The sequence below is a fragment of the Entelurus aequoreus genome, linkage group LG16 (assembly GCF_033978785.1).
Source record: "Entelurus aequoreus isolate RoL-2023_Sb linkage group LG16, RoL_Eaeq_v1.1, whole genome shotgun sequence".
Taxonomy (NCBI): Eukaryota; Metazoa; Chordata; class Actinopteri; order Syngnathiformes; family Syngnathidae; genus Entelurus; species Entelurus aequoreus.
Window position 1 is genome coordinate 6,864,970 of NC_084746.1, and position 23,649 is coordinate 6,888,618.

General features: G+C 34.2%; 1 protein-coding gene across 2 annotated transcripts in view; it reads left to right on the plus strand.

The window, feature by feature from the left end:
- The first annotated feature begins 12,630 nt into the window (after positions 1-12,630).
- Positions 12,631-23,649, plus strand: part of LOC133631550 (guanine nucleotide exchange factor VAV3-like) — a 147,367-nt gene continuing 136,348 nt past the window's right edge. For both annotated transcript variants that reach the window (XM_062023855.1, XM_062023856.1), the window contains exon 1: positions 12,631-13,123. In XM_062023855.1, the coding sequence (XP_061879839.1) occupies positions 12,920-13,123 (204 nt within the window). In that variant the 5' untranslated portion in view covers positions 12,631-12,919. The remainder of the gene's footprint in view (positions 13,124-23,649) is intronic.

Consider the following 23,649-nt stretch of genomic DNA (forward strand, 5'->3'; position numbering starts at 1 on the left):
TTTTTTTTTTGGTTCCTCTTTTGTCTTTTTTTTTTTCTCAATTATTGATTAAAATACAAAGAGTTACAAATATTGAACGAAATTAAGGTTTTCCTGCTTGACTGTTCTTTTTTTAAAAAAAATTATATATATTTTTTCTTTTTTTTTTAATTGACATCCAGCATCAGACATTCCTAGCCATTACATCATATTCACATAAATCATATATCTATTGTCTGCCCTAAATGTCAAAATATTTTTGTTTATATCCCATCCATATCACCCACCTCCCCCCTCAAAAAAGAAAGAAACAACAAAAAAAACAAGTAATATCTACATATACATTGATTAAATAAACAGAAAAAAACCCAAAAAAAGGAAATAATAATACATTAATAATAATAATAATCAGAAAAAAATAAACAGATATATATATATATATATATATATATATATATATATATATATATATATATATATATATATATATATATATATATATATATATATATATATATATATAATCCCTTTTTTTATTTATTTTTTTAAACCTGGAAGTAGCAGCACAGAATACAATAAGATACTTCACTGTCTTTGTTTAGTCTTCATTCCATACACACCCTACCGTTACACTGACCACATTGTCACAATTTAATGAGATTGTTTACAAACTGAACTATTAATTGCGCCTTTGACAGTTGAGCTCCCGTTTTGTGTGCCGTAAGCTTCCGGTGACGTCATAGTGTTGCTCTCAACTCCGGAAGTAGTAGAATTAGTAGCACCATTCTAGTAATTTAAGTTTTTTTTTTGGTTCCTCTTTTGTCTTTTTGTCTTTTTTCTCAATTATTGATTAAAATACAAAGAGTTAAAAATATTGAACAAAATTAAGGTTTTCCTGCTTGACTGTTCTTTTTTTTAAAATATATATATTTTTTCTTTTTTTTAAAATTGACATCCAGCATCAGACATTCCTAGCCATTACATCATATTCACATAAATCATATATCTATTGTCTGCCCTAAATGTCAAAATATTTTTGTTTACATCCCATCCATATCACCCACCTCCCCCCTCAAAAAAGAAAGAAACAACAAAAAAACAAAGTAATATCTACATATACATCGATTAAATAAACAGAAAAAACCCCAAAAAAAGGAAATAATAATACATTAATAATAATAATAATAATCAGAAATAAAATAAAATATAAACATATATATATATATATATATATATATATATATATATATATATATATATATATACACACATACATATACATATATATATACATACATACATGTACACATATAGGGAGTAATCCTTTTTTTTTTTAAACCCGGAAGTAGCAGCACAGAATACAATAAGATACTTCACTGTCTTTGTTTAGTCTTTATTCCATACACATCCTACCGTTACACTGACCACATTGTCACAATTTAATGAGATTGTTTACAAACTGAACTATTAATTGCGCCTTTGACAGTTGAGCTCCTGTTTTGGTTCTGGTGACGTCATAGTGTTGCTTTCAACTCCGGAAGTAGTAGTGTACAGCTCCACTAATGGACATTGGAGTGTTACTTTCAAAGGCAAAATTAAAGTATTGCTACAAACATAATTTTATATGGGACTTTATTGTATTATATGTATAGTACATGTTCCAAAAAGAAAAAAGTATAAAACACCACCAGAATTAGAGATATTACAAGTCAAAGTGATGAAGCTTAGTGTTACGCTCATGACTTGGTGTAACAAACATAAACATTACCCTATAACAGACCTGGGCCACATGTGGCCAGTTAAGTGAAGTGTGAAGTGAATTATACTTATATAGCGCTTTTCTCTAGTGACTCAAAGCGCTTTACATAGTGCAACCCAACATCTAAGTTACATTTAAACCAGTGTGGGTGGCACTGGGAACAGGTGGGTAAAGTGTCTTGCCCAAGGACACAACGGCAGTGACTAGTATGGCGGAAGCAGGAATCGAACCTGGAACCCTGAAGTTGCTGGCACGGCCACTCTACCAACCGAGCTATGAGTTAAGCTTTTCAATCTGGCCCGCCGGACATTCCCTTGAACTATACAAAGTAGAGATGTCGATAAATGCTTTAAAATGTAATATCGGAAAATATCGGTATCGTTTTTAAAAAATGTTTTATTATCGGTATCGTTTTTTTTAATTTTATTTTTATTTTTTATTAAATCAACATAAAAAACACAAAATACACTTACAATTAGTGCACCAACTCAAAAAACCTCCTCCATTCACACTCATTCACACAAAAGGGTTGTTTCTTTCTGTTATTAATATTCTGGTTCCTACATTATATATCAATATATATCAATACAGTCTGCAAGGAATACAGTCCGTAAGCACACATGATTGTGCGTGCTGCTGGTCAACTAATAGTACTAACCTTTAACAGTTAATTTTACTCATTTTCATTTATTACTAGTTTCTATGTCACTGTTTTTATATTGTTTTACTTTCTTTTTTATTCAAGAAAATGTTTTTAATTTATTTATCTTATTTTATTTTATTATTATTTTTTAAAAAGGACCTTATCTTCACCACACCTGGTTGTCCAAATTAGGCATAATAATGTGTTAATTCCACGACTGTATATATCGGTATCGGTAATTAAAGAGTTGGACAATATCGGAATATCGGATATTGGCATAAAGCCATTATCGGACATCCCTAGATAGTATATATCTGTATCATGAATCAATTTAAGTGGACCCCGACTTAAACAAGTTGAAAAATGTATTCGGGTGTTGCCATTTAGTGGTCAATTGTACGGAATATGTACTGTACTGTGCAATCTACTAATACAAGTTTCAATTAATCAATCACAGTAAATGGTAACTAAATGGTAACACCCGAATAAGTTTTTCAATTCATTAAACAAAACATTAAACTATTGAAAGAAATATGTCAGTGATGAATAGTCAACTAATGTTTAATGATCTTATACTTGAAATAACTTCATTTATTTACATTGTGCAGGAACAAATGAAAGTTATACACTACACATTTTGACAGCGAGATAGTTAGATGCACAGATGTGATACTGTCCCTGGTGTACTGTCACTAACCATCCACTAACTATAAAACAGTTATGATATCACTCATTTGTTTTAGAGAGGACAAATTCTCTTAGTACAAGTACCAACAAATACTGGTATCAGTAATTCCAGTTCAGTGATGCTACAAAATGTGGTGGTCTCATCTGGTGCGAAACAAGATGGGATACCTCAGCTTCCTTCCTGTGTTTATAAGAAGGTCTTAATCATCCCACTTGAAGGAGGATGATTGCCCTTCTTGCTTCTTTTCTTTCTTTCGTTGCTTACTGGACATGAAGTAAAATGCGAAACATGACGTGGATTAGCTGTGTTTGTTTATAAGTTGTAACAATTACATGTTCAGTCAGTTCACTATAATGGACTTCAATGACTCACATCTTCTTGACTGCCATTGGTCGGTCTACAGCAGGGGTCACCAACGTGGTGCCCGCGGGCACCAGGTAGCCCGTAAGGACCAGATGAGTAGCCCGCCGGCCTGTTCTAAAAATAGCTCAAATAGCAGCACTTACCAGTGAGCTGCCTCTATTTTTTAAATGTTATTTATTTACTAGCAAGCTGGTCTCACTTTGCCCGACATTTTTAATTCTAAGAGAGACAAAACTCAAATAGAATTTGAAAATCCAAGAAAATATTTTAAAGACTTGGTCTTCACTTGTTTATATAAATTCTTTTTTTTTTTTTTACTTTGCTTCTTATAACTTTCAGAAAGACAATTTTAGAGAAAAAATACAACCTTAAAAATGATTTTAGGATTTTTAAACACATATACCTTTTTACCTTTTAAATTCCTTCCTCTTCTTTCCTGACAATTTAAATCAATGTTCAAGTAAATTTATTTTTTTTATTGTAAAGAATAATAAATACATTTTAATTTAATTCTTCATTTTAGCTTCTGTTTTTTCGACGAAGAATATTTGTGAAATATTTCTTCAAACCTATTATGATTAAAATTCAAAAAAATTATTCTGGCAAACCTAGAAAATCTGTAGAATCAAATTTAAATCTTATTTCAAAGTCTTTTGAATTTCTTTTAAAATTTTTGTTCTGGAAAATCTAGAAGAAATAATGATTTGTCTTTGTTAGAAATATAGCTTGGTCCAATTTGTTATATATTCTAACAAAGTGCAGATTGGATTTTAACCTATTTAAAACATGTCATCAAAATTCTAAAATTAATCTTGATCAGGAAAAATTACTAATGATGTTCCATAAATTATTTTTTTAATTTTTTCTCTTCTTTTTTTCGGTTGAACTTTGAATTTTAAAGAGTCGAAATTGAAGATAAACTATGTTTCAAAATTTAATTGTCCTTTTTTTCAGGTTTTCTCCTCTTTTAAACCGTTCAATTAAGTGTAAATATCATTAATTATTAATAATAACATAGAGTTAAAGGTAAATTGAGCAAATTGGCTATTTCTGGCAATTTATTTAAGTGTGTATCAAACTGGTAGCCCTTCGCATTAATCAGTACCCAAGAAGTAGCTCTTGGTTTCAAAAAGGTTGGTGACCCCTGGTCTACAGCTTGCTTGACACTGATTGGCAGGTCTACATGTCAATTGATTGATTGATTGATATATTTTTATTTCAAATATGCATAAAAACAAGAGCAAGCCTGATCCAATACAGTGCTATAGCCTTAACAGCCATTATAACAAAATGAAAAACAATGGAGAATAAAAAACAAAAACAAATGAGCATTGGACTTTCTTTTTCTTTTCTTTTTTTTTCCTTCTTTTTTTTTTACATGCATGCCGACCTCCATTTTATTAAGAGAGTATTTTACTCCACCAGTAAAGTTGGCATTTCCCACCTTTTTTCTTGGTAGCTGTTCTATATAAACATCAGCGACACAAACCCTTATATCAGGGGTGTCCAAACTTTTTCCACTGAGGGCCGCACACGGAAAAATTTAAGCATGCGGGGGCCATTTTGATATTTTTCATTTTCAAACCTCAACAAAATATGTGGATTTTTTTTTTTTTTTTAACATTTAGGGCTCCCGGGGACCATAAAGGGTCTCAGTCATTAAAATGTTAAAAATAAGTCAAATTATTATTATTTTTTATTTAACGCTTACAGTAAATCTCTATATCAACTTTGGGTTGATATAAAGTAAAAAAAAAAAAAAAAGAAGGTTTTATGCCTTTTCTGTCAAAGACAACTTTGTTTTTTATAGCAAAAGTGAAATATGCAGTATTTAGTAATTAGAGCCCTAAAAGATCAATAATGCAGGACACCATTGATTTTAATTCTTTAATATTTTTGAGTAATCACAGTGAAAAGTTAAATAAAATCCTACTAAATATATTTGGGATCCAAAAGGTCCCCCACTCATAAAGTGATACATTTTTATTATTTTTTAAAAAACTTTTAACACTTAAATTACGAGATCAACTTCAGATATATCTGTCGATTTTACGTCTGAACTATTATTTTGTTTGTTTTATGCTCTTTTGTCAAATAAAACTTTGATGTTTTTATATGGCAACCACACAATATATGATAAGAAGATAAGGTCCTTTTTAAAAAATAAAAAATAAAATAAGATAAGTAAATCAAAAACATTTTCTTGAGTAAAAAAGAAAGTAAAACAATATAAAAACAGTTACATAGAAGCTAGTAATTAATGAAAATTAGTAAAATTAACTGTTAAAGGCCCCCCACTCATAAAGTGATACATTTTTATTATTATTTTTTTACTTTTAACACTTAAATTACGAGATCAACTTCAGATATATCTGTCCATTTTACGTTTGAACTATTATTTTGTTTGTTTTATGCTCTTTTGTCAAATAAAACTTTGATGTTTTCATATGGCAACCACACAATATATGATAAGAAGATAAGGTCCTTTTTAAAAAAATAAAATAAAATAAGATAAGTAAATTAAAATTTTTGGTGATTTAACCCCCCATTCCAACCCTTGATGCTGAGTGTCAAGCAGGGAGGTAATGGCTCCCATTTTCATAGTCTTTGGTATGACTCGGCCCGGGGTTTGAACTCACAACCTACCCACCTCAGGGCGGACACTCTAACCACTAGGCCACTGTAGAATTTTAACTTGCACTTACAGATGTAGCGACAAACTGTAGTTACTGATATTGGTTTTCTGAAGTGTTCCTGAGTCCATGTGGTGATATCCTTTACACACTGATGTCGCTTTTTAATGCAGTACCGCCTGAGGGATCGAAGGTCCGTAATATCATGGCTTACGTGCAGTGATTTCTCCAGATTCTCTGAACCTTTTGATGATATTACGGAGCGTGGATGGTGAAATCCCTAAATTCCTTGCAATAGCTGGTTGAGAAATGTTGTTCTTAAACTGTTCGACAATTTGCTCACGCATTTGTTGACAAAGTGGTGACCCTCGCCCCATCCTTGTTTGTGAATGACTGAGCATTTCATGGAAGCTGCTTTTATACCCAATCATGGCACCCACCTGTTCCCAATTAGCCTGTTCACCTGGGGGATGTTCCAAATAAGTGTTTGATGAGCATTCCTCAACTTTATCAGTCTTTTTTGCCACCTGTGCCAGCTTTTTTGAAACACGTTGCAGGCATCAAATTCCAAAAGAGCTAATATTTGCAAAAAATAACAAGGTTTTCCAGTTCGAACGTTAAATATCTTGTCTTTGCAGTCTATTCAATTGAATATACCGTATTTTTCGGAGTATAAGTCGCTACGGAGTATAAGTCGCACCGGCCGAAAATGCATAATAAAGAAGGAAAAAAACATATATAAGTCGCACTGGAGTATAAGTCGCATTTTTTGGGGAAATGTATTAGATAAAAGCCAACACCAAGAATAGACATTTGAAAGGCAATTTAAAATAAATAAAGAATAGTGAACAACAGGCTGAATAAGTGTACGTTATATGAGGCATAAATAACCAACTGAGAAGGTGCCTGGTATGTTAACGTAACATATTATGGTAAGAGTCATTCAAATAACTATAACATATAGAACATGCTATACGTTTACCAAACAATCTGTCACTCCTAATCGCTAAATCCCATGAAATCTTATACGTCTAGTCTCTTACGTGAATGAGCTAAATAATATTATTTGATATTTTACGGTTAATGTGTTAATAATTTCACACATAAGTCGCTCCTGAGTATAAGTCGCACCCCCGGACAAACTATGAAAAAAACTGCGACTTATAGTCCGAAAAATACGGTATGTTTCACTGATGAGAGTATTTGGCCAGCGCCGTTTTGTCGTACTAATTTTGCCGGTCCTTGAACTCAGCGTAGTTTGTTTACATGCCCGACCTTCTCCGATGCTGCCACAGAAAGACGTGCTTTATGCCACCACGCCTTTGTCTCAGTTTGTCCACCAAACATTGTATGCTGTGCGTGAAGGCACAAAGGTGGGCTTTGTTGATGTCATTGACTTGTTGGAGTGCTTATCAGGCATATTTGATCACTGCATGACTGCAAGCTAATCGAAGCTAACATGCTATTTAGTAGGCTAGCTGTATGTACATATTGCATCATTATGCCTCGTTTGAAGGTATATTTGAGCCCTATATATATATATATATATATATATATATATATATATATATATATATATATATATATATATATATATATATATATATATTGTATATATATGTATACATATAGAACATGCTATACGTTTACCAAACAATTTGTCACTCCTAATCGCTAAATCCCATGAAATTTTCTTCCTCGGTGTTGCTTCTAAATAATATTATTTTGATATTTTACTGTAATGTGTTAATAATTTCACACATAAGTCGCTCCAGAGTATAAGTCGCACCCCCGGCCAAACTACGGAAAAAACTGCGATTTATAATTCCGAAAAATACAGGTAGGTTGAAAAGGATTTGCAAATCATTGTATTCTGTTGTTATTTACCATTTACACAACGTGCCAACTTCACTGGTTTTGGGTTTTGTACATGCCAAGCCATGTTATCTGATACTTGTTTTTTGCTGATATCATACCAATGTCAATATTGTAGTGGGGACACCTCAATAGTCATGATAATAATAATACAATTGCACTGCAAAAACTGAAATCTAAGTAAGATGAAATATCTCAAATAAGGGTGATATTTGCTTATTTTCTGTCTGATAAGATGATTCTTCTCACTAAGCAGATTTTATGTTAGAGTGTTTTACTTGTTTTAAGGGTTTTGGTCCTAAATGATCTCAGTAAGATATTACAGCTTGTTGCTGAGATTTGATGAGCTATATTGAGTAAAACATGCTTGAAACTAGAATATCAACTGTTGCAAAGCTGTGTCATCAACACTCACAAGTATAAAACTACTTTTTTAAAGTAATCATTTCTTATTTAAGCATGAAATAAAAAATCATGATGTATGCATATCATTATGTCAAGATAATGGCACTAGCATTTACTTCATTTAAGAATATTCTTCAACATATTGAGCAAAAAGGTCTCTTTTTTTACTACCAAGAAAAGTGCACTTGTTATTAGTGAGAATATACTTATTTTAAGGTATTTTTTAGGGATGTCCGATAATGGCTTTTTGCCGATATCCGATATTCCGATATTGTCCAGCTCTTAATTACCGATACCGATATATACAGTCGTGGAATTAACACAGTATTATGCCTATTTTGGACAACCAGGTATGGTGAAGATAAGGTCCTTTTAAAAAAAAATAAAAAAAATAAGATACACTACCGTTCAAAAGTTTGGGGTCACCCAAACAATTTTGTGGAATAGCCTTCATTTCTAAGAACAAGAATAGACTGTCGAGTTTCAGATGAAAGTTCTCTTTTTCTGGCCATTTTGAGCGTTTAATTGACCCCACAAATGTGATGCTCCAGAAACTCAATCTGCTCAAAGGAAGGTCAGTTTTGTAGCTTCTGTAACGAGCTAAACTGTTTTCAGATGTGTGAACATGATTGCACAAGGGTTTTCTAATCATCAATTAGCCTTCTGAGCCAATGAGCAAACACATTGTACCATTAGAACACTGGAGTGATAGTTGCTGGAAATGGGCCTCTATACACCTATGTAGATATTGCACCAAAAACCAGACATTTGCAGCTAGAATAGTCATTTACCACATTAGCAATGTATGGAGTGTATTTCTTTAAAGTTAAGACTAGTTTAAAGTGCTTTTCCTTCAAAAATAAGGACATTTCAATGTGACCCCAAACTTTTGAACGGTAGTGTAAATAAATTAGAAACATTTTCTTGAGTAAAAAAGAAAGTAAAACAATATAAAAACAGTTACATAGAAACTAGTAATGAATGAAAATGAGTCAAATTAACTGTTAAAGGTTAGTACTATTAGTGGACCAGCAGCACGCACAATCATGTGTGCTTACGGACTGTATTCCTTGCAGACTGTATTGATATATATTGATATATAATGTAGGAACCAGAATATTAATAACAGAAAGAAACAACCCTTTTGTGTGAATGAGTGTAAATGGGGGAGGGAGGTTTTTTGGGTTTGGTGCACTAATTGTAAGTGTATCTTGTGTTTTTTATGTTTATTTAATAAAAAAACAACAACCCGATAATAAAAAAAAACCGATACCGATAATTTCCGATATTACATTTTAAAGCATTTATCGGCCGATAATATCGGACATCTCTAGTATTTTTGGGTTCATTGAGGTTAGCTCATTTTACTTGTTTTGGAAAGTCTTGACAAGACACATTTTCTTGTTCTATTGGCAGATAATCTTGCTTAGTTCAAATCATTGGCGTTGTTAGGCCTATTTTAGGGGGGCTAAAGCCCCCCTAAAATGTTCTTAAGCCCCCCTAATAATCTGGTGTTAAAAAAATAAAAATAAAAAATTAAAATAAAAATATATATATTTTTTTTACAAATACATGGCGACATATTCATTATAAAGTGGCCCGAATATGAGTTTAAATAAATAACCATATAACCTGTCATTATTCACTCAGTTTCCCCTCACTTCATAGCGTAAGGTAGAGAGCCCCTTTAGTGCGTCGGTATCCAATCCATTCCACTTGTTCATATAGAAAACGCCCACATCACTCAAAATCTAGTCCGCATTTTCTCTGCGACCTTGCTTGCGGTCCTGCAGGTGTACTAAGCACATTAGCACACAGCACTGCAGAACAAGAACATTGTGTCTGCAATTGTAAATAATTTAGTTTTTAAGTTTTGTGTTTCTTGTAGAATCTATATAAAGTAATATACATTAGCCTATTGTTAAAATAATGAAAAAAACATCATTAAATATATTTATTTTATTGTATTGTTACATTAATAGCTGTTGTATTATTACAGGATGGCTTGTTAAACATTTCATAGGATTTTCAGAGGGTGGAAAAACCAAGACATTTAATATAAAATGTAAAATGAATAAATACATAAAAAGAAAAAAAATGGTTACATTTTTTAATTTAATCCCGTGCATTTTTTTTTACCGTCCCCGGGACGACGGGACTACGTTAATCTCAAGCCCTGGAAGTTACATTTTATTGTTTGCATTATTTGTTTCAGCATTGCACTTTGAAGATGGTCCCTCAGCTCTTTGACAGCTTTGGCTCTTTTTCAGATCAGCAGACTAAGTCTTTCTTATTTACAGTATATATAAATGTTTCTCATTTCTATTCAGACTTCCATATATATTTAATTTCCTTAACGGCTTGCCATAATATAGATATATATAAATATATTATATACAAGCCAAATTATCCCGATCCAGATATTACTTTAAAGGCCTACTGAAATGATTTTTTTTTATTTAAACGGGGATAGCAGATCTATTCTATGTGTCATACTTGATCATTTCGCGATATTGCCATATTTTTGCTGAAAGGATTTAGTAGAGAACAACGACGATAAAGATTGCAACTTTTGGTATCTGATAAAAAAAAGGCTTGCCCCTACCGGAAGTAGCGTGACGTAGTCAGTTGAACATATACGCAAAGTTCCCTATTGTTTACAATGATGGCCGCATGAAGTGAGAGAGATTCGGACCGAGAAAGCGACAATTTCCCCATTAATTTGAGCGAGGATGAAAGATTTGTGGATGAGTAAAGTGCAAGTGAAGGACTAGTGGGGAGTTGAAGCTATTCAGATAGGGAAGATGCTGTGAGAGCCGGGGGTGACCTGATATTCAGCTGGGAATGACTACAACAGTAAATAAACACAAGACATATATATACTCTATTAGCCACAACACAACCAGGCTTATATTTAACATGCCACAAATTAATCCTGCATAAAAACACCTGCGTGTTTGTTATGCTAGCTCCTAGCTCCTCTGCTAGCTCCTAGCTCCATAGAACACGCCAATACAATTCAAACACCTGATCAACACACACAATCACTCAGCCCAAAAGACCATTCACCTAACCCAAGGTTCATAAAGCTTATATATTTTAAAAAAGTTACGTACATACGCAAAAAAAAGTTGCGCACATACGGTCAAGCGATCAAATGTTTAGAAGCCAAAGCTGCATACTCACGGTAGCACGTCTGCGTCTTTGTCATCCAAATCAAAGTAATCCTGGTAAGAGTCTGTGTTGTCCCAGTTCTCTACAGGCGTCTGTGTATCGAAGTCAAAAGTCCTCCTGGTTAGAGTCTCTGTTATCCGAGTTCTTCCATCTTGACTGCATCTTTTGGGAATGTAAACAAAGAAGCGCCGGCTGTGTACTGTTGTTGCTGACTACGTTCGAAAAATACGTCCATTTCGCACCGACAACTTTCTTCTTTGCTTGCTCAGCTTCCTTCTTCATAATGCAATGAACATGATTGCAACAGATTCACGAACACAGATGTCCAGAATACTGTGGAATTATGAAATGAAAACAGAGCTTTTTCGTATTGGCTTCAATGTGGAAGGCATACCCGTGTTCCCCGGTCTACGTCACGCGCATACGTCATCCTCAGAGGCGTTTCGAACCGGAAGTTTAGCGGCACATTTAAAATGTCACTTTATAAGTTAACCCGGCCGTATTGGCATGTGTTATAATGTTAAGATTTCATCATTGATATATAAACTATCAGACTGCGTGGTCGGTAGTAGTGGCTTTTAGTAGGCCTTTAATTCAAGTAATTAAGTAATATTTCCAGGGCTTGAATTTACAACCATTTTAGTCACATATGTGCCCAAAATGTAATCTGTGCAACTTCAAAATATTTGGGAACAAACAATTATTGTATTGTGAGCTAAAGTGGTGGCATTAGCCTCTATGTTGTGAATGAATAACATAGAAGCTAATGCCATGACTCTCATTGTGTTTCAGTGTATCTTGAAGGATCATGCAAGTCATTGTTTCTTGTTGATGCTGTAAACAAAATGTCACTGTGCAAACCCATGTTTGTTGTTGTACTGAACACACATTGAAAATAAACCCACGGAAATAATAATAATAACAATGATTTATTTCTAAGTCTTTGTTAGCCGTTTGTGAAGTTTTGTGCTCGTGCGCTACGGTCGCTCGCATCCTGTACATCTCCTGGGGGCTAAGACCCCCCCATGTCCTTAAAAGCTAGTGCTGGTTCAAATAAAACACCCCTCATTTTTTTTTTTTTTCTATTTTTTTTCTTGTTTTTGCAGTGTGCAAATGAAAAGCTATTTGGTGATGGATATGAAGAGCACATTCGAGAGGGAGGACCGTGCGTGTTGAAATGTCAGCAAAAGGAAGAAGGGGGAAGTCCAAGCACTGAGCAGCCACAGGAAGCTTTACCCACTTTTGACCCACATCGAGCGCAAGTGCACCTCCTCCCACTGCATTAACGCTGCTGCTGCTGCCTTTACAGACACCAAAGCTCTCAGCATGATGTTGTGGACACCACATTTTGGACTATAAACTTTTTTGTTGTTGTTTGTTATTTAGTTTTCAGGACCGTCATGGAATACTGGAGGCAGTGCGCCCTGTGGCTGATCGGCTGCAAGGTGCTGCCGGTCAACCATCGGGTCACTGCGGACTCGGCGCATGTCTTCGACCTGGCGCAAACTCTGCGGGACGGCGTGCTGCTGTGTCAGCTGCTCAACAACCTGAGGGCCCGCAGCCTCGACCTGAAGGCCATCAACCTCAGGCCGCAGATGTCTCAGGTACCGACAGGACCCAGAACACAACTCGTGCGCTGCAAAAAGTCAGTGTTCAAAAACAAGAAAAAAAAATTACAAAAATGAGGGGTATTTTATTGGAACTAAGCAAAATTATCTGCCGATAGAACAAGAAAATTCGGCTTTCCAAAAGAAGTCAAATTAGCTAACCTCAATGAACCCAAAAATAGCTTAAAATAAGTATATTCTCACTAATAACAAGTGCAATTTTCTTAGTACAAAAAAAAGAAAGAGACCTTTTTGCTCAATATTTTGAAAAATATTCTTATATTAAGTAAATGCCATCCATCCATCCATCTTCTTTCGCTTATCCGAGGTCGGGTCGCGGGGGCAGCAGCCTAAGCATGTATGATATGCGCTCGGCATCATGATTTTTTTTTTTTCCATGCTTGAAGTAAGAAATGATTACTTTAAAAAAGTCGTTTTATACTTGTGAGTGTTGATGACACAGCTTTGCAACAGTTGATATTCTAGTTTCAAGCATGTTTTACTCAATATGGGTCATCAAATCTCAGCAACAAGCTGTAATATCTTACTGAGATCATTTAACACTTAAAACAAGTAAAACACTCTAACATAAAATCTGCTTAGTGAGAAGAATGATCTTATCAGACAGAAAATAAGCAAATATCACCCTTTTTTGAGATATTTCATCTTACTTATTTCATCTTAAATAGATGCAAGTTTTAAGAAATTATAGTTTTTTTTATGTACTCTTTTAAAAAATGGCCATTTAATTAGGTACAATCTATCCATCCATCCATTTTTTTTACCGCTTGTCCCTTTTGGGGTGGAAGGGGGGTGCTGGAGCCTATTTTAGCTACATTATGAGGCCCAATACAAGAGCTGCATCAGAAATAAAAACAAAGGATATCATGTAATTACATTTACTTTAAAGTTAATTCACCGCAATTCTCAAAGTGTAATTTATGATTTTATAAAATATCGTTTGACAGCACTATCAAAAATCCTAAATAATGCTTAGTTGTAATTGGAAATGTCATAATACTTTTGCTTGTTAGTAAATCAAAAATAGTAGGAAAGTTCATAGCCTTTTGGCAACAATTTTTACATGTAATCAATATAATGTGAATAAATAAAATAATTAATTATAATTAATAATAATTATAATTAATAAATTCAAATAATTAAATTCAATTTAAAGATATCTCATAAGTCAAGTAAAATGTTGGATACCGTTTATTAACATTTTAAATGTAATCAGTATAATGTGAATAAATAAAATAATTAATTATAATTAATAATAATTATAATTTATAATTAATAAATTCAAATAATTAAATTCAATTGAAAGATATCTCATAAGTCAAGTAAAATGTTGGATACCGTTTATTAACATTTTAAATGTAATCAATATAATGTGAATAAATAAACTAATTAATTCTAATTAATAATACTTATAATTTATAATTAATACATTCAATTAATTAAATTCAATTTAACGATATCTCATAAGTCAAGTAAAATGTTGGATACCATTTATTAACATTTTAAATGTAATCAATATAATGTGAATAAATAAACTAATTAATTCTAATGAATAATATTTATAATTTATAATTAATAAATTCAATTAATTAAATTAAATTTAAAGAGATCTCATAAGTCAAGTAAAATGTTGGATACCATTTATTAACATTTTAAATGTAATCAATATAATGTGAATAAATAAAATAATTAATTATAATTAATAATAATTATAATTTGTAATTAATAAATTCAGTTAATTAAATTCAATTTAAAGATACCTCATAAGTCAAGTAAAATGTTGGATACCGTTTATTAACATTTTAAATGTAATCAATATAATGGGAATTAAAAGTAAGACTTCATGTCTTACTTTTAATATAGTATTTTAGCTTCCAAACATTTGATCGCTTGCCCGTACGTGCGTGTCGCTATGTGCATGTCACGTACGTAACTTTGGGGAAATATATGTTTTTTGCCGACTCTGATGGCGGCCGGGGTGTCGTCGAAAGCTACAACGCCCGCCGCCGCTCCGTAGCTAAGTTAGCTTCAATTGTTAAGCTTCGCCAAGTTGGAAAATATTAACCGTATATTTACATGTCCATGGTTTAATAGTATTGTTGATCTTCTGTCTATCCTTCCAGTCAGGTTTTTTTTAAATTTTGTTTCTATCTGCATTTGAGCCTGATGCTATCACGTTAGCTCCGTAGCTAAAGAGCTTCACCAATGTATTGTCGCGGAGAGAAAAGTCACTGTGAATGTCCATTTCGCGTTCTCGACTCTCATTTTCAAGAGGATATAGTATCCGAGGTGGTTTAAAATACAAATCCGTGATCCACAATAGAAAAAGGAGAGAGTGTGGAATCCAATGAGCCAGCTTGTACCTAAGTTACGGTCAGAGCGAAAAAAGATACACCCTGCACTGCACTCTAGTCCTTCACTATAACGTTCCTCATCCACGAATCTTTCATCCTCGCTCAAATTAATGGGGTAATCGTCGCTTTCTCGGTCCAAATCTCTCTCGCTCCATTGTAAACAACGGGGAATTGTGAGGAGTCCTTCCTCCTGTGACGTCACGCTACTTCCGGTACAGGCAAGGCTTTTTTTTAATCAGCGACCAAAAGTTGCAAACTTTATCGTCGTTGTTCTCTACTAAATCCTTTCAGCAAAATTATGGCAATATCGCGAAATGATCAAGTATGACACATAGAATGGATCTGCTATCCCCGTTTAAATAAAACATTTTCATTTCAGTAGGCCTTTAAGGCAGTGTTTTTTAACCTTTTTTTGAGCCCAGGCACATTTTTTGCGTTGAAAAAATCCGGAGGCACACCACCAGCAGAAATCATCATATTTTAGTGGCTTTTTCTCCTTTTTTTGGTATTTTCCTGTAGCAGTTTCATGTCTTCCTTTGAGCGATATTTCCCGCATCTGCTTTGTTTTAGCAATCAAGAATATTTCAGTTGTTTTTATCCTTCTTTGTGGGGACATTGTTGATTGTCATGTCATGTTCGGATGTACATTGTGGACGCCGTCTTTGCTCCACAGTAAGTCTTTGCTCCACAGTAAGTCTTTGCTGTCGTCCAGCATTCTGTTTTTGTTTACTTTACAGCCTGTTCAGTTTTAGTTTCGTTCTGCATAGCCTTCCCTAAGCTTCAATTACTTTTCTTAGGGGCACTCACCTTTTCTTTATTTTTGGTTTAAGCATTAGATACCTTTTTACCTGCACCCTGCCTCCCGCTGTTTCCGACATCTACAAAGCAATTAGCTACCGGCTGCCACCTACTGATGTGGAAGAGTATTACACGGTTACTCTGCCGAGCTCTAGACAGCACCGACACTCAACAACAGCACATCATTTGCAGACTATAATTACTGGTTTGCAAAAAGTATTATTAACCCAAATAGGTGAAATTAGACAATCTCCCACGGCACACCAGACTGTATCTCACAGCCGCGGCACAGTGGTTGAAAAACAGTCTTAAGGGACCCTGATCAAATTCTGCCTTTGATCCACCCTTTTCGAGTGAGGTCTTAACCGCACAACAAACAATTAAAGAACTAAAAATACACACAAGGTTTCACATAATTCAGTCATACATGCTGTGTGTATGTCACATTAACGCCTAAACCAAGGGTGTCCAAAGTGCGGCCCGGGGGCCATTTGCGGCCCGCAGGTAATTTTTTAACGGCCCCACGGCACATTCTAAAAATACGATTAAAAAACATAAAAAGTTATATAAAAGAGCAAACAGGTGACAAGAAAATGTTGCTATGTTGACTCTAATAACACTAAGCTGTCATGCAGGCTGTTTCTTTCTTTAAAAAATAATAAAGAATCAAAAACAATTTTATTATGAATTATTAACCTATTCAAGGCTCCAATTACGTCACATTTAATATTCCACTTTGAGATATTTTTCGGGGAAAATGTTGCATATTTTGTGTTTGCCATATAAAAAACTGTTTTTTTTTAAAGAAGGGCTTAAAACGAACCAACAAGGAACATAATAGACAACAATAAAAGTTATAATTGACGGATAGATCTGAAGTTGATCTCGAGACTATTGTGTTAACAGTTTTTTTTTTAAAATTACTATTTATTTTTTAACACTTTACTGAGCAGGACCCTTTTAGATCCCCAATAATTATAAATTTTTTAAGTGTCATTGCTCAAAAAATAATAAATTAAAATCAAAGATGTTATGTTATGAGCTCCAATTATTATATAATCTGAAATGTTCCACTTTTATTGGGGGAAAATATTGCATATTTTGTGTTTTTTCCTTTAAAAAAACTGAGTTTTCTTTGATAAAAAGGGCATACAACTTAAACCTTAAAAAAATAAAAAAAATGTTATATTGACAGATAGACCTAATGTTGATCTAGATATTTAAACTTTGAATAATAATAATAATAATACTAAAAAAATGACACATTTTTAATATATTTTTTAACCTAAACCCTTTGGGGTCCCCGGGATCAAGCCTGAGTGGAGGCCTAAATGTATATTTTTTATACATATATTGCATTGTTTAAAAAAATAAATAAAATAAAAATAAAAATGGCCCCCGCTTGCTTTGATTTTTCAGTGTGCGGCCCTCGATGGAAAAAGTTTGGACACCCCTGGCCTAAACGCTCACATATAAGTAATCCATATAAGGAAATGTCATGATTGTGCTGTTTTTCCATTGTTATTACGCACAACAGTCAGCTTTTTATACCGCGTCCTTGGTGCGTGTTCTCAACAGACAGTCCAAGTGCACAATAGTGAAATAGCCCGCAGCTGTAGGCTGTATTCCTTATTGAAAAGCATGTGTGCCAGTTGGCCTCGACCATTCAAAAGTGGTCCTTTTCATGGCACCCCGCTGACCCACTATCATCTTGGACTCGAGTTCGTCAAGGTAATGGAGTGCAGCGTTGTGTAATGAAGATGCCCTTCTAGGGCCGCCTTCAACACCACGTAAGGCGAGATGTGTCGGTGCAGACAGGATACAGTATGTGGTCCGAAATGCTGCGTTTGGTTGCAGACAACCACAACGTGCGACGTATTGTGTACAGTTCGCTGGCGGTGGAAAAGATGGACGTTTCTTTCTTTCTTTACAGAATAATACATCACACAATTTCATATCATTGCTCTATACCAGGGGTCACCAACCTTTTTGAAAGCAAGAGCTACTTCTTGGGTAGTGATTAATGCGAAGGGCTACCAGTTTGATACACACTTAAATAAATTGCCAGAAATAGCCAATTTGCTCAATTTACCTTTAACTCTATGTAATTATTAATAATTAATGATATTTACACTTAATTGAACGGTTTGAAAGAGGAGAAAACACACAAAAAAAATGACAATTGAATTTTGAAATATAGTTTATCTTCAACTTCGACTCTTTAAAATTCAAAATTCAACTGAAAAAAAGAAGAGAAAAATTAGCCAATTCGAATCTTTTTGAAAAAATAAAAAAAATAATTTAAGGAACATCATTAGTAATTTTTCCTGATTAAGATTAATTTTAGAATTTTGATGACATGTTTTAAATAGGTTAAAATCCGATCTGCACTTTGTTAGAATATATAACAAATTGGACCAAGCTATATTTCTAACAAAGACAAATCATTAATTCTTCTAGATTTTCCAGAACAAAAATTTTAAAAGAAATTCAAAAGACTTTGAAATAAGATTTAAATTTGATTCTACAGATTTTCTAGATTTGCCAGAATAATTGTTTTGAATTTTAATCATAATAAGTTTGAAGAAATATTTCACAAATATTCTTCGTCGAAAAAACAGAAGCTAAAATGAAGAATTAAATTAAAATGTATTTATTATTCTTTACAATAAAAAACAATTAATTTACTTGAACATTGATTTAATTTGTCAGGAAAGAAGAGGAAGGAATTTAAAAGAAAATGTTTTTAATTTATTTATCTTATTGTATTTTTTATTTTATTTTTTTTAAAAAGGACCTTATCTTCACCATACCTGGTTGTCCAAATCAGGCATAATAACGTGTTAATTTCACGACTGTATATATCGGTATCGGTTGATATCGGTATCGGTTGATATCGGTATCGATAATTAAGGGTTTGGTCAATATCAGAACATCGGATATCGGCAAAAAGCCATTATCGGACATCTCTAGTAGGGATGTCCGATAATGGCTTTTTTGCCGATATTCCGATATTGTCCAACTCTTAATTACCGATACCGATATCAGCCGATACCGATATATACAGTGGTGGAATTAACACATTATTATGCCTAATTTTGTTGCGATGCCCCGCTGGATGCATTAAACAATGTAACAAGGTTTTCCAAAAATAAATCAACTCAAGTTATGGAAAAAATGCCAACATGGCACTGCCATATTTATTATTGAAGTCACAAAGTGCATTATTTTTTTTTAACATGCCTCAAAACAGCAGCTTGGAATTTGGGACATGCTCTCCCTGAGAGAGCATGGGGAGGTTGAGGTGGTGGTGAGGGGGGTGGGGGGGGTATAGGGGGTAACGGGGGGTGTATATTGTAGCGTCCCGGAAGAGTTAGTGCTGCAAGGGGTTCTGGGTATTTGTTCTGTTGTGTTTATGTTGTGTTACGGTGCTGATGTTCTCCCGAAATGTGTTTGTCGTTCTTGTTTGGTGTGGGTTCACAGTGTGGCGCATATTTGTAACAGTGTTAAAGTTGTTTATACGTCCACCCTCAGTGTGACCTGTATGGCTGTTGACCAAGTATGAATTGCATTCACTTGTGAGTGTATCGAAAGCCGTTGATATTATGTGACTGGGCCGGCACGCAAAGGCAGTGCCTTTAAGGTTTATTGGCGATCTGTACTTCTTCCTACGTCCGCGTTTTTAAAAAGTCATACATTTTACCTTTTAAAACCGATAATTTTGAAACCGATACCGATAATTTCCGATATTACATTTTAAAACATTTATCGATATTATCAGACATCCCTAGTTGTAACGATAACAATATTTTGGTACCGGTACTAAAATTATTTCGATGCTTTTCGGTACTTTTCTAAATAACGGGCACCACAAAAAAATAGCATTATTGGCTTTATTTGAACAAAAAATCTTAGGGTACATTAAACATATGTTTGTTATTGGAGTTAAAACCTTAAATAAAATAGTGAACATACAAGACAACTTGTCTTTTAGTAGTAAGTAAACAAACAAAGGCTCCTAATTTAGCTGCTGACATATGCAGTAATATATTGTGTCATTTTACATTCTATTATTTTGTCAACATTATTAAGGACAAGTGGTAGAAAATGAATTATTAATATACTTGTTCATTTACTTAATTAAAACCTCTGCCTTGTTTTATTGAATATTACAAAAAAAAAGGTATTTACGTGTGTTTAATGTCCCGTAGCAAGCCTTAATGAAACAAGTTATCCTTCATTTTGTCAAACATGAATTTCCCCTGCAGACGCAGGAGATGTTAGGAGTTGATCGGGCTGATAATTACAGGCGCCGCCATGATGAACCAATATGATAGGAGGAGGCTAATTGCTCCTCAAGAATCCGGCTGAAGTGCTGCTTACCATCACACTCTGCTTGTATTTACTACACTCTGCATGGTTTTGACCTTTACCAACACGTCTGGATCAGACTACTTTCTGGAGACACAGATTCGGACGGTGAAGAACACTGAAAAACTTTCATTTTTACAGTTTGTTAGTATTCTGGGAAGACGTTGAGCTTCTTCCTGCTGAGTTTTGACGTGATCTGTAAATTTGAGTATGTATATATGCACTGCAAAAAGTCAGTGTTCAAAAACAAGAAAAAAGGGGTATTTTATTTGAACTGAGCAAAATTATCTGCCAATAGAACAAGAAAATTTGGCTTGTCAAGACTTTCCAAAACAAGTAAAATTAGCTAACCTCAATGAACCCCAAAATAGCTTAAAATAAGTATATTCTCACTAATAACAAGTGCACTTGTCTGGGTAGAAAAAAAAAAGAGACCTTTTTGCTCAATATGTTGAAAAATATTCTTAAATTAAGTACATGCTAGTGCCATTTTCTTGACATAATGATATGCGCTCGGCATTACATTTCTTGAAACCAGCAAACTTGTACTAGTTTATTGTTCTTAATGGAAAGGCAACAAGGCAACCGCTTGTTACTCTCGGGGTCTCCTAGCCGCTCAGGCAAATTATATGGTCTAAAAATGCATTTTTCCATGGATAACATTAAGGCTGAAACGACGCGTCGACGTAGTCGACGTCATCGGTTACGTAAATACGTCGACGCCGTCTTTGTGCGTCGACGCGTCGCATATTTACGTCACACTACCGTCATGGCGGAGCGCAAAGCAGACTGTGCGAGCGAGGGGGAAAAAATCACGCCAAAAGTGGTCAAAAGTGTGGGAGTATTTCAATACACGGCCTAATAATGTTGTTGTATGCACACTGTGTCGAGCGTAAATGGCCTATCATAGCATAGGCAGCACAACGGCTATGAACGAGCATTTGAAAAGAAAACCATCAACTAGTCAATCGTCCGCGCGAGTATACGTTGTCATCATTACACAAAAACATGAATGTGTCATTTGTATCTGCTAGGGGTGTAACGGTACGTGTTTTGTATTGAACCGTTTCGGTACGGGGCTTTTGGTTCGGTACGGGGTGTACCGAACGAGTTTCTAAGCTAAAGCTAACTTTAGCTGCTAAAGTCTTAACAAGCTGCTTCGCTCCTTCTGCGGCTGCCTCTGTCTCAGCACGCAGCATTGTCCCACCCACACAAACATCTGATTGGTACACACAAAGCGTTATACAAAGCGTTATCAGCCAATCAGCAGTGCGTATTCAAAACGTTACCAGCCAATCAGCAGTGTGTATTCAGAGCGCATGTAGTCAGCGCTTCAGCGTGGAGCAGATAGGTGTTTAGCAGGTGAGCATCAGGCAGCGGACTCTCCCCAAATGATAATAAACACCTCCCAGTCAACTACTAGTAACATCACTATGAGCTAGGGATGGGCGATACCACACTTTTAGGATTCGATACGATACCGATACTTTATCTTGCCTTTTCATCGATACCGATACCATTAATTTCTTATTGGCAATTTTTGTCAGTCAAAAATATTATTACTATTGTTATTATTTAAGACAAATCACAAGACAAATACAGACCATTTATACCACATTTATTATGGTCAATATATAATAAAAGTAAAATTAAAATAAATAACAAATATGAAAAATAAATTAAATATTATATATAATAATAATTATATATAATAATAATTCGATATTAGGGCTTTCCAATTAACTGTCAAATCCGAATCGCAAGAAGCTGCAGTTATTTTTTAAAGTTTGTGATATAATTAGCAATTAATGAAATATGAAATAGGTTAATGTTTTCGAAATGTAAGAAATGATGTTACAGATTAAAACCAAAATCACATTCAATCATATATTTCAAGATTTTCTTGGAAAAAAATAAAACTAATGCAAAGATGAAGAATCTCCAAATGTTATCCCTTTCTTATCTTGTTTTAAATACTCAAGCAATTTTCAACTAACAGTAAATTCCCCTGTGTGGAAATTATTTGAATTTAGGATAATCATTTAAACAAAAATATTCAGTAAACATTACTAAAAAAACAAAAAAACAATGCCTGTTTTAAGTCAACAATTGGACAACACTGGATATGCCTGGCTGCATCTCTGTCGGCTGGCTGTGTGTGTGTGTTGCACGATGACGACGCTCATTCGCTGTCTCCTGTCACGTGACTGGGCCAGCTCTGTACTCTGCCAGGTACAGGGCTGTCCCAGCACATAGGAAGTTAAGTAAGTCATCAAAAACATCTGAAAGTGATGCTTGCACCCCCCACACGCCGTTTTTTGGTTTATATCGATACTTTTTTCAGAAAAGTGATGCCAAATGAGTAGCGTGTGAGTATCGATATATCGATACCACAGGATCGATACGCACATCCCTACTATGAGCCCGTTGACCTTCTAGGAATATAAACTGGAGCTCAGCTCACTCGCAGTCCTGGCTTGAGGTGAAGGCTACCGGTAATTAGCTCTCAGTTCCAGCCACATCGACCCCTTCTGAGCGCTTATTTTCAGCTGCTGGGAATATTGTAAACAAGAAAAGAACCAGAGCATGTAGACATGCTAACCTTTCTTCATTACAACTGTTAGTCACTCACTGGAATGAGTAGAATTGGTTATTGTGTACTGTGTTGGACTGGATGTTTATTTTGCACATTTTAAAAGCAATACTTAATGTTTACAGTGCTCCAGAATATTTAGATTGGCTCTTTTTTGTATTGGATGTTTATCTTTATTTTTGCACATTTTAAAGCAAAATAAGCAATACTTTTACTTTTGAAATGCTTATACTATTGCAGAATATTACGATTTGCACTGGATGTTTACTTTTATATTTGCACATTAAAAAGCAAATAAGCTACTTTTAATTTTGTTAAATGTTAAAAGTTTTAAATGTTTACATTGTTACAGAATATTTTGTCATGTTGTTGTCAATGTTGACTGA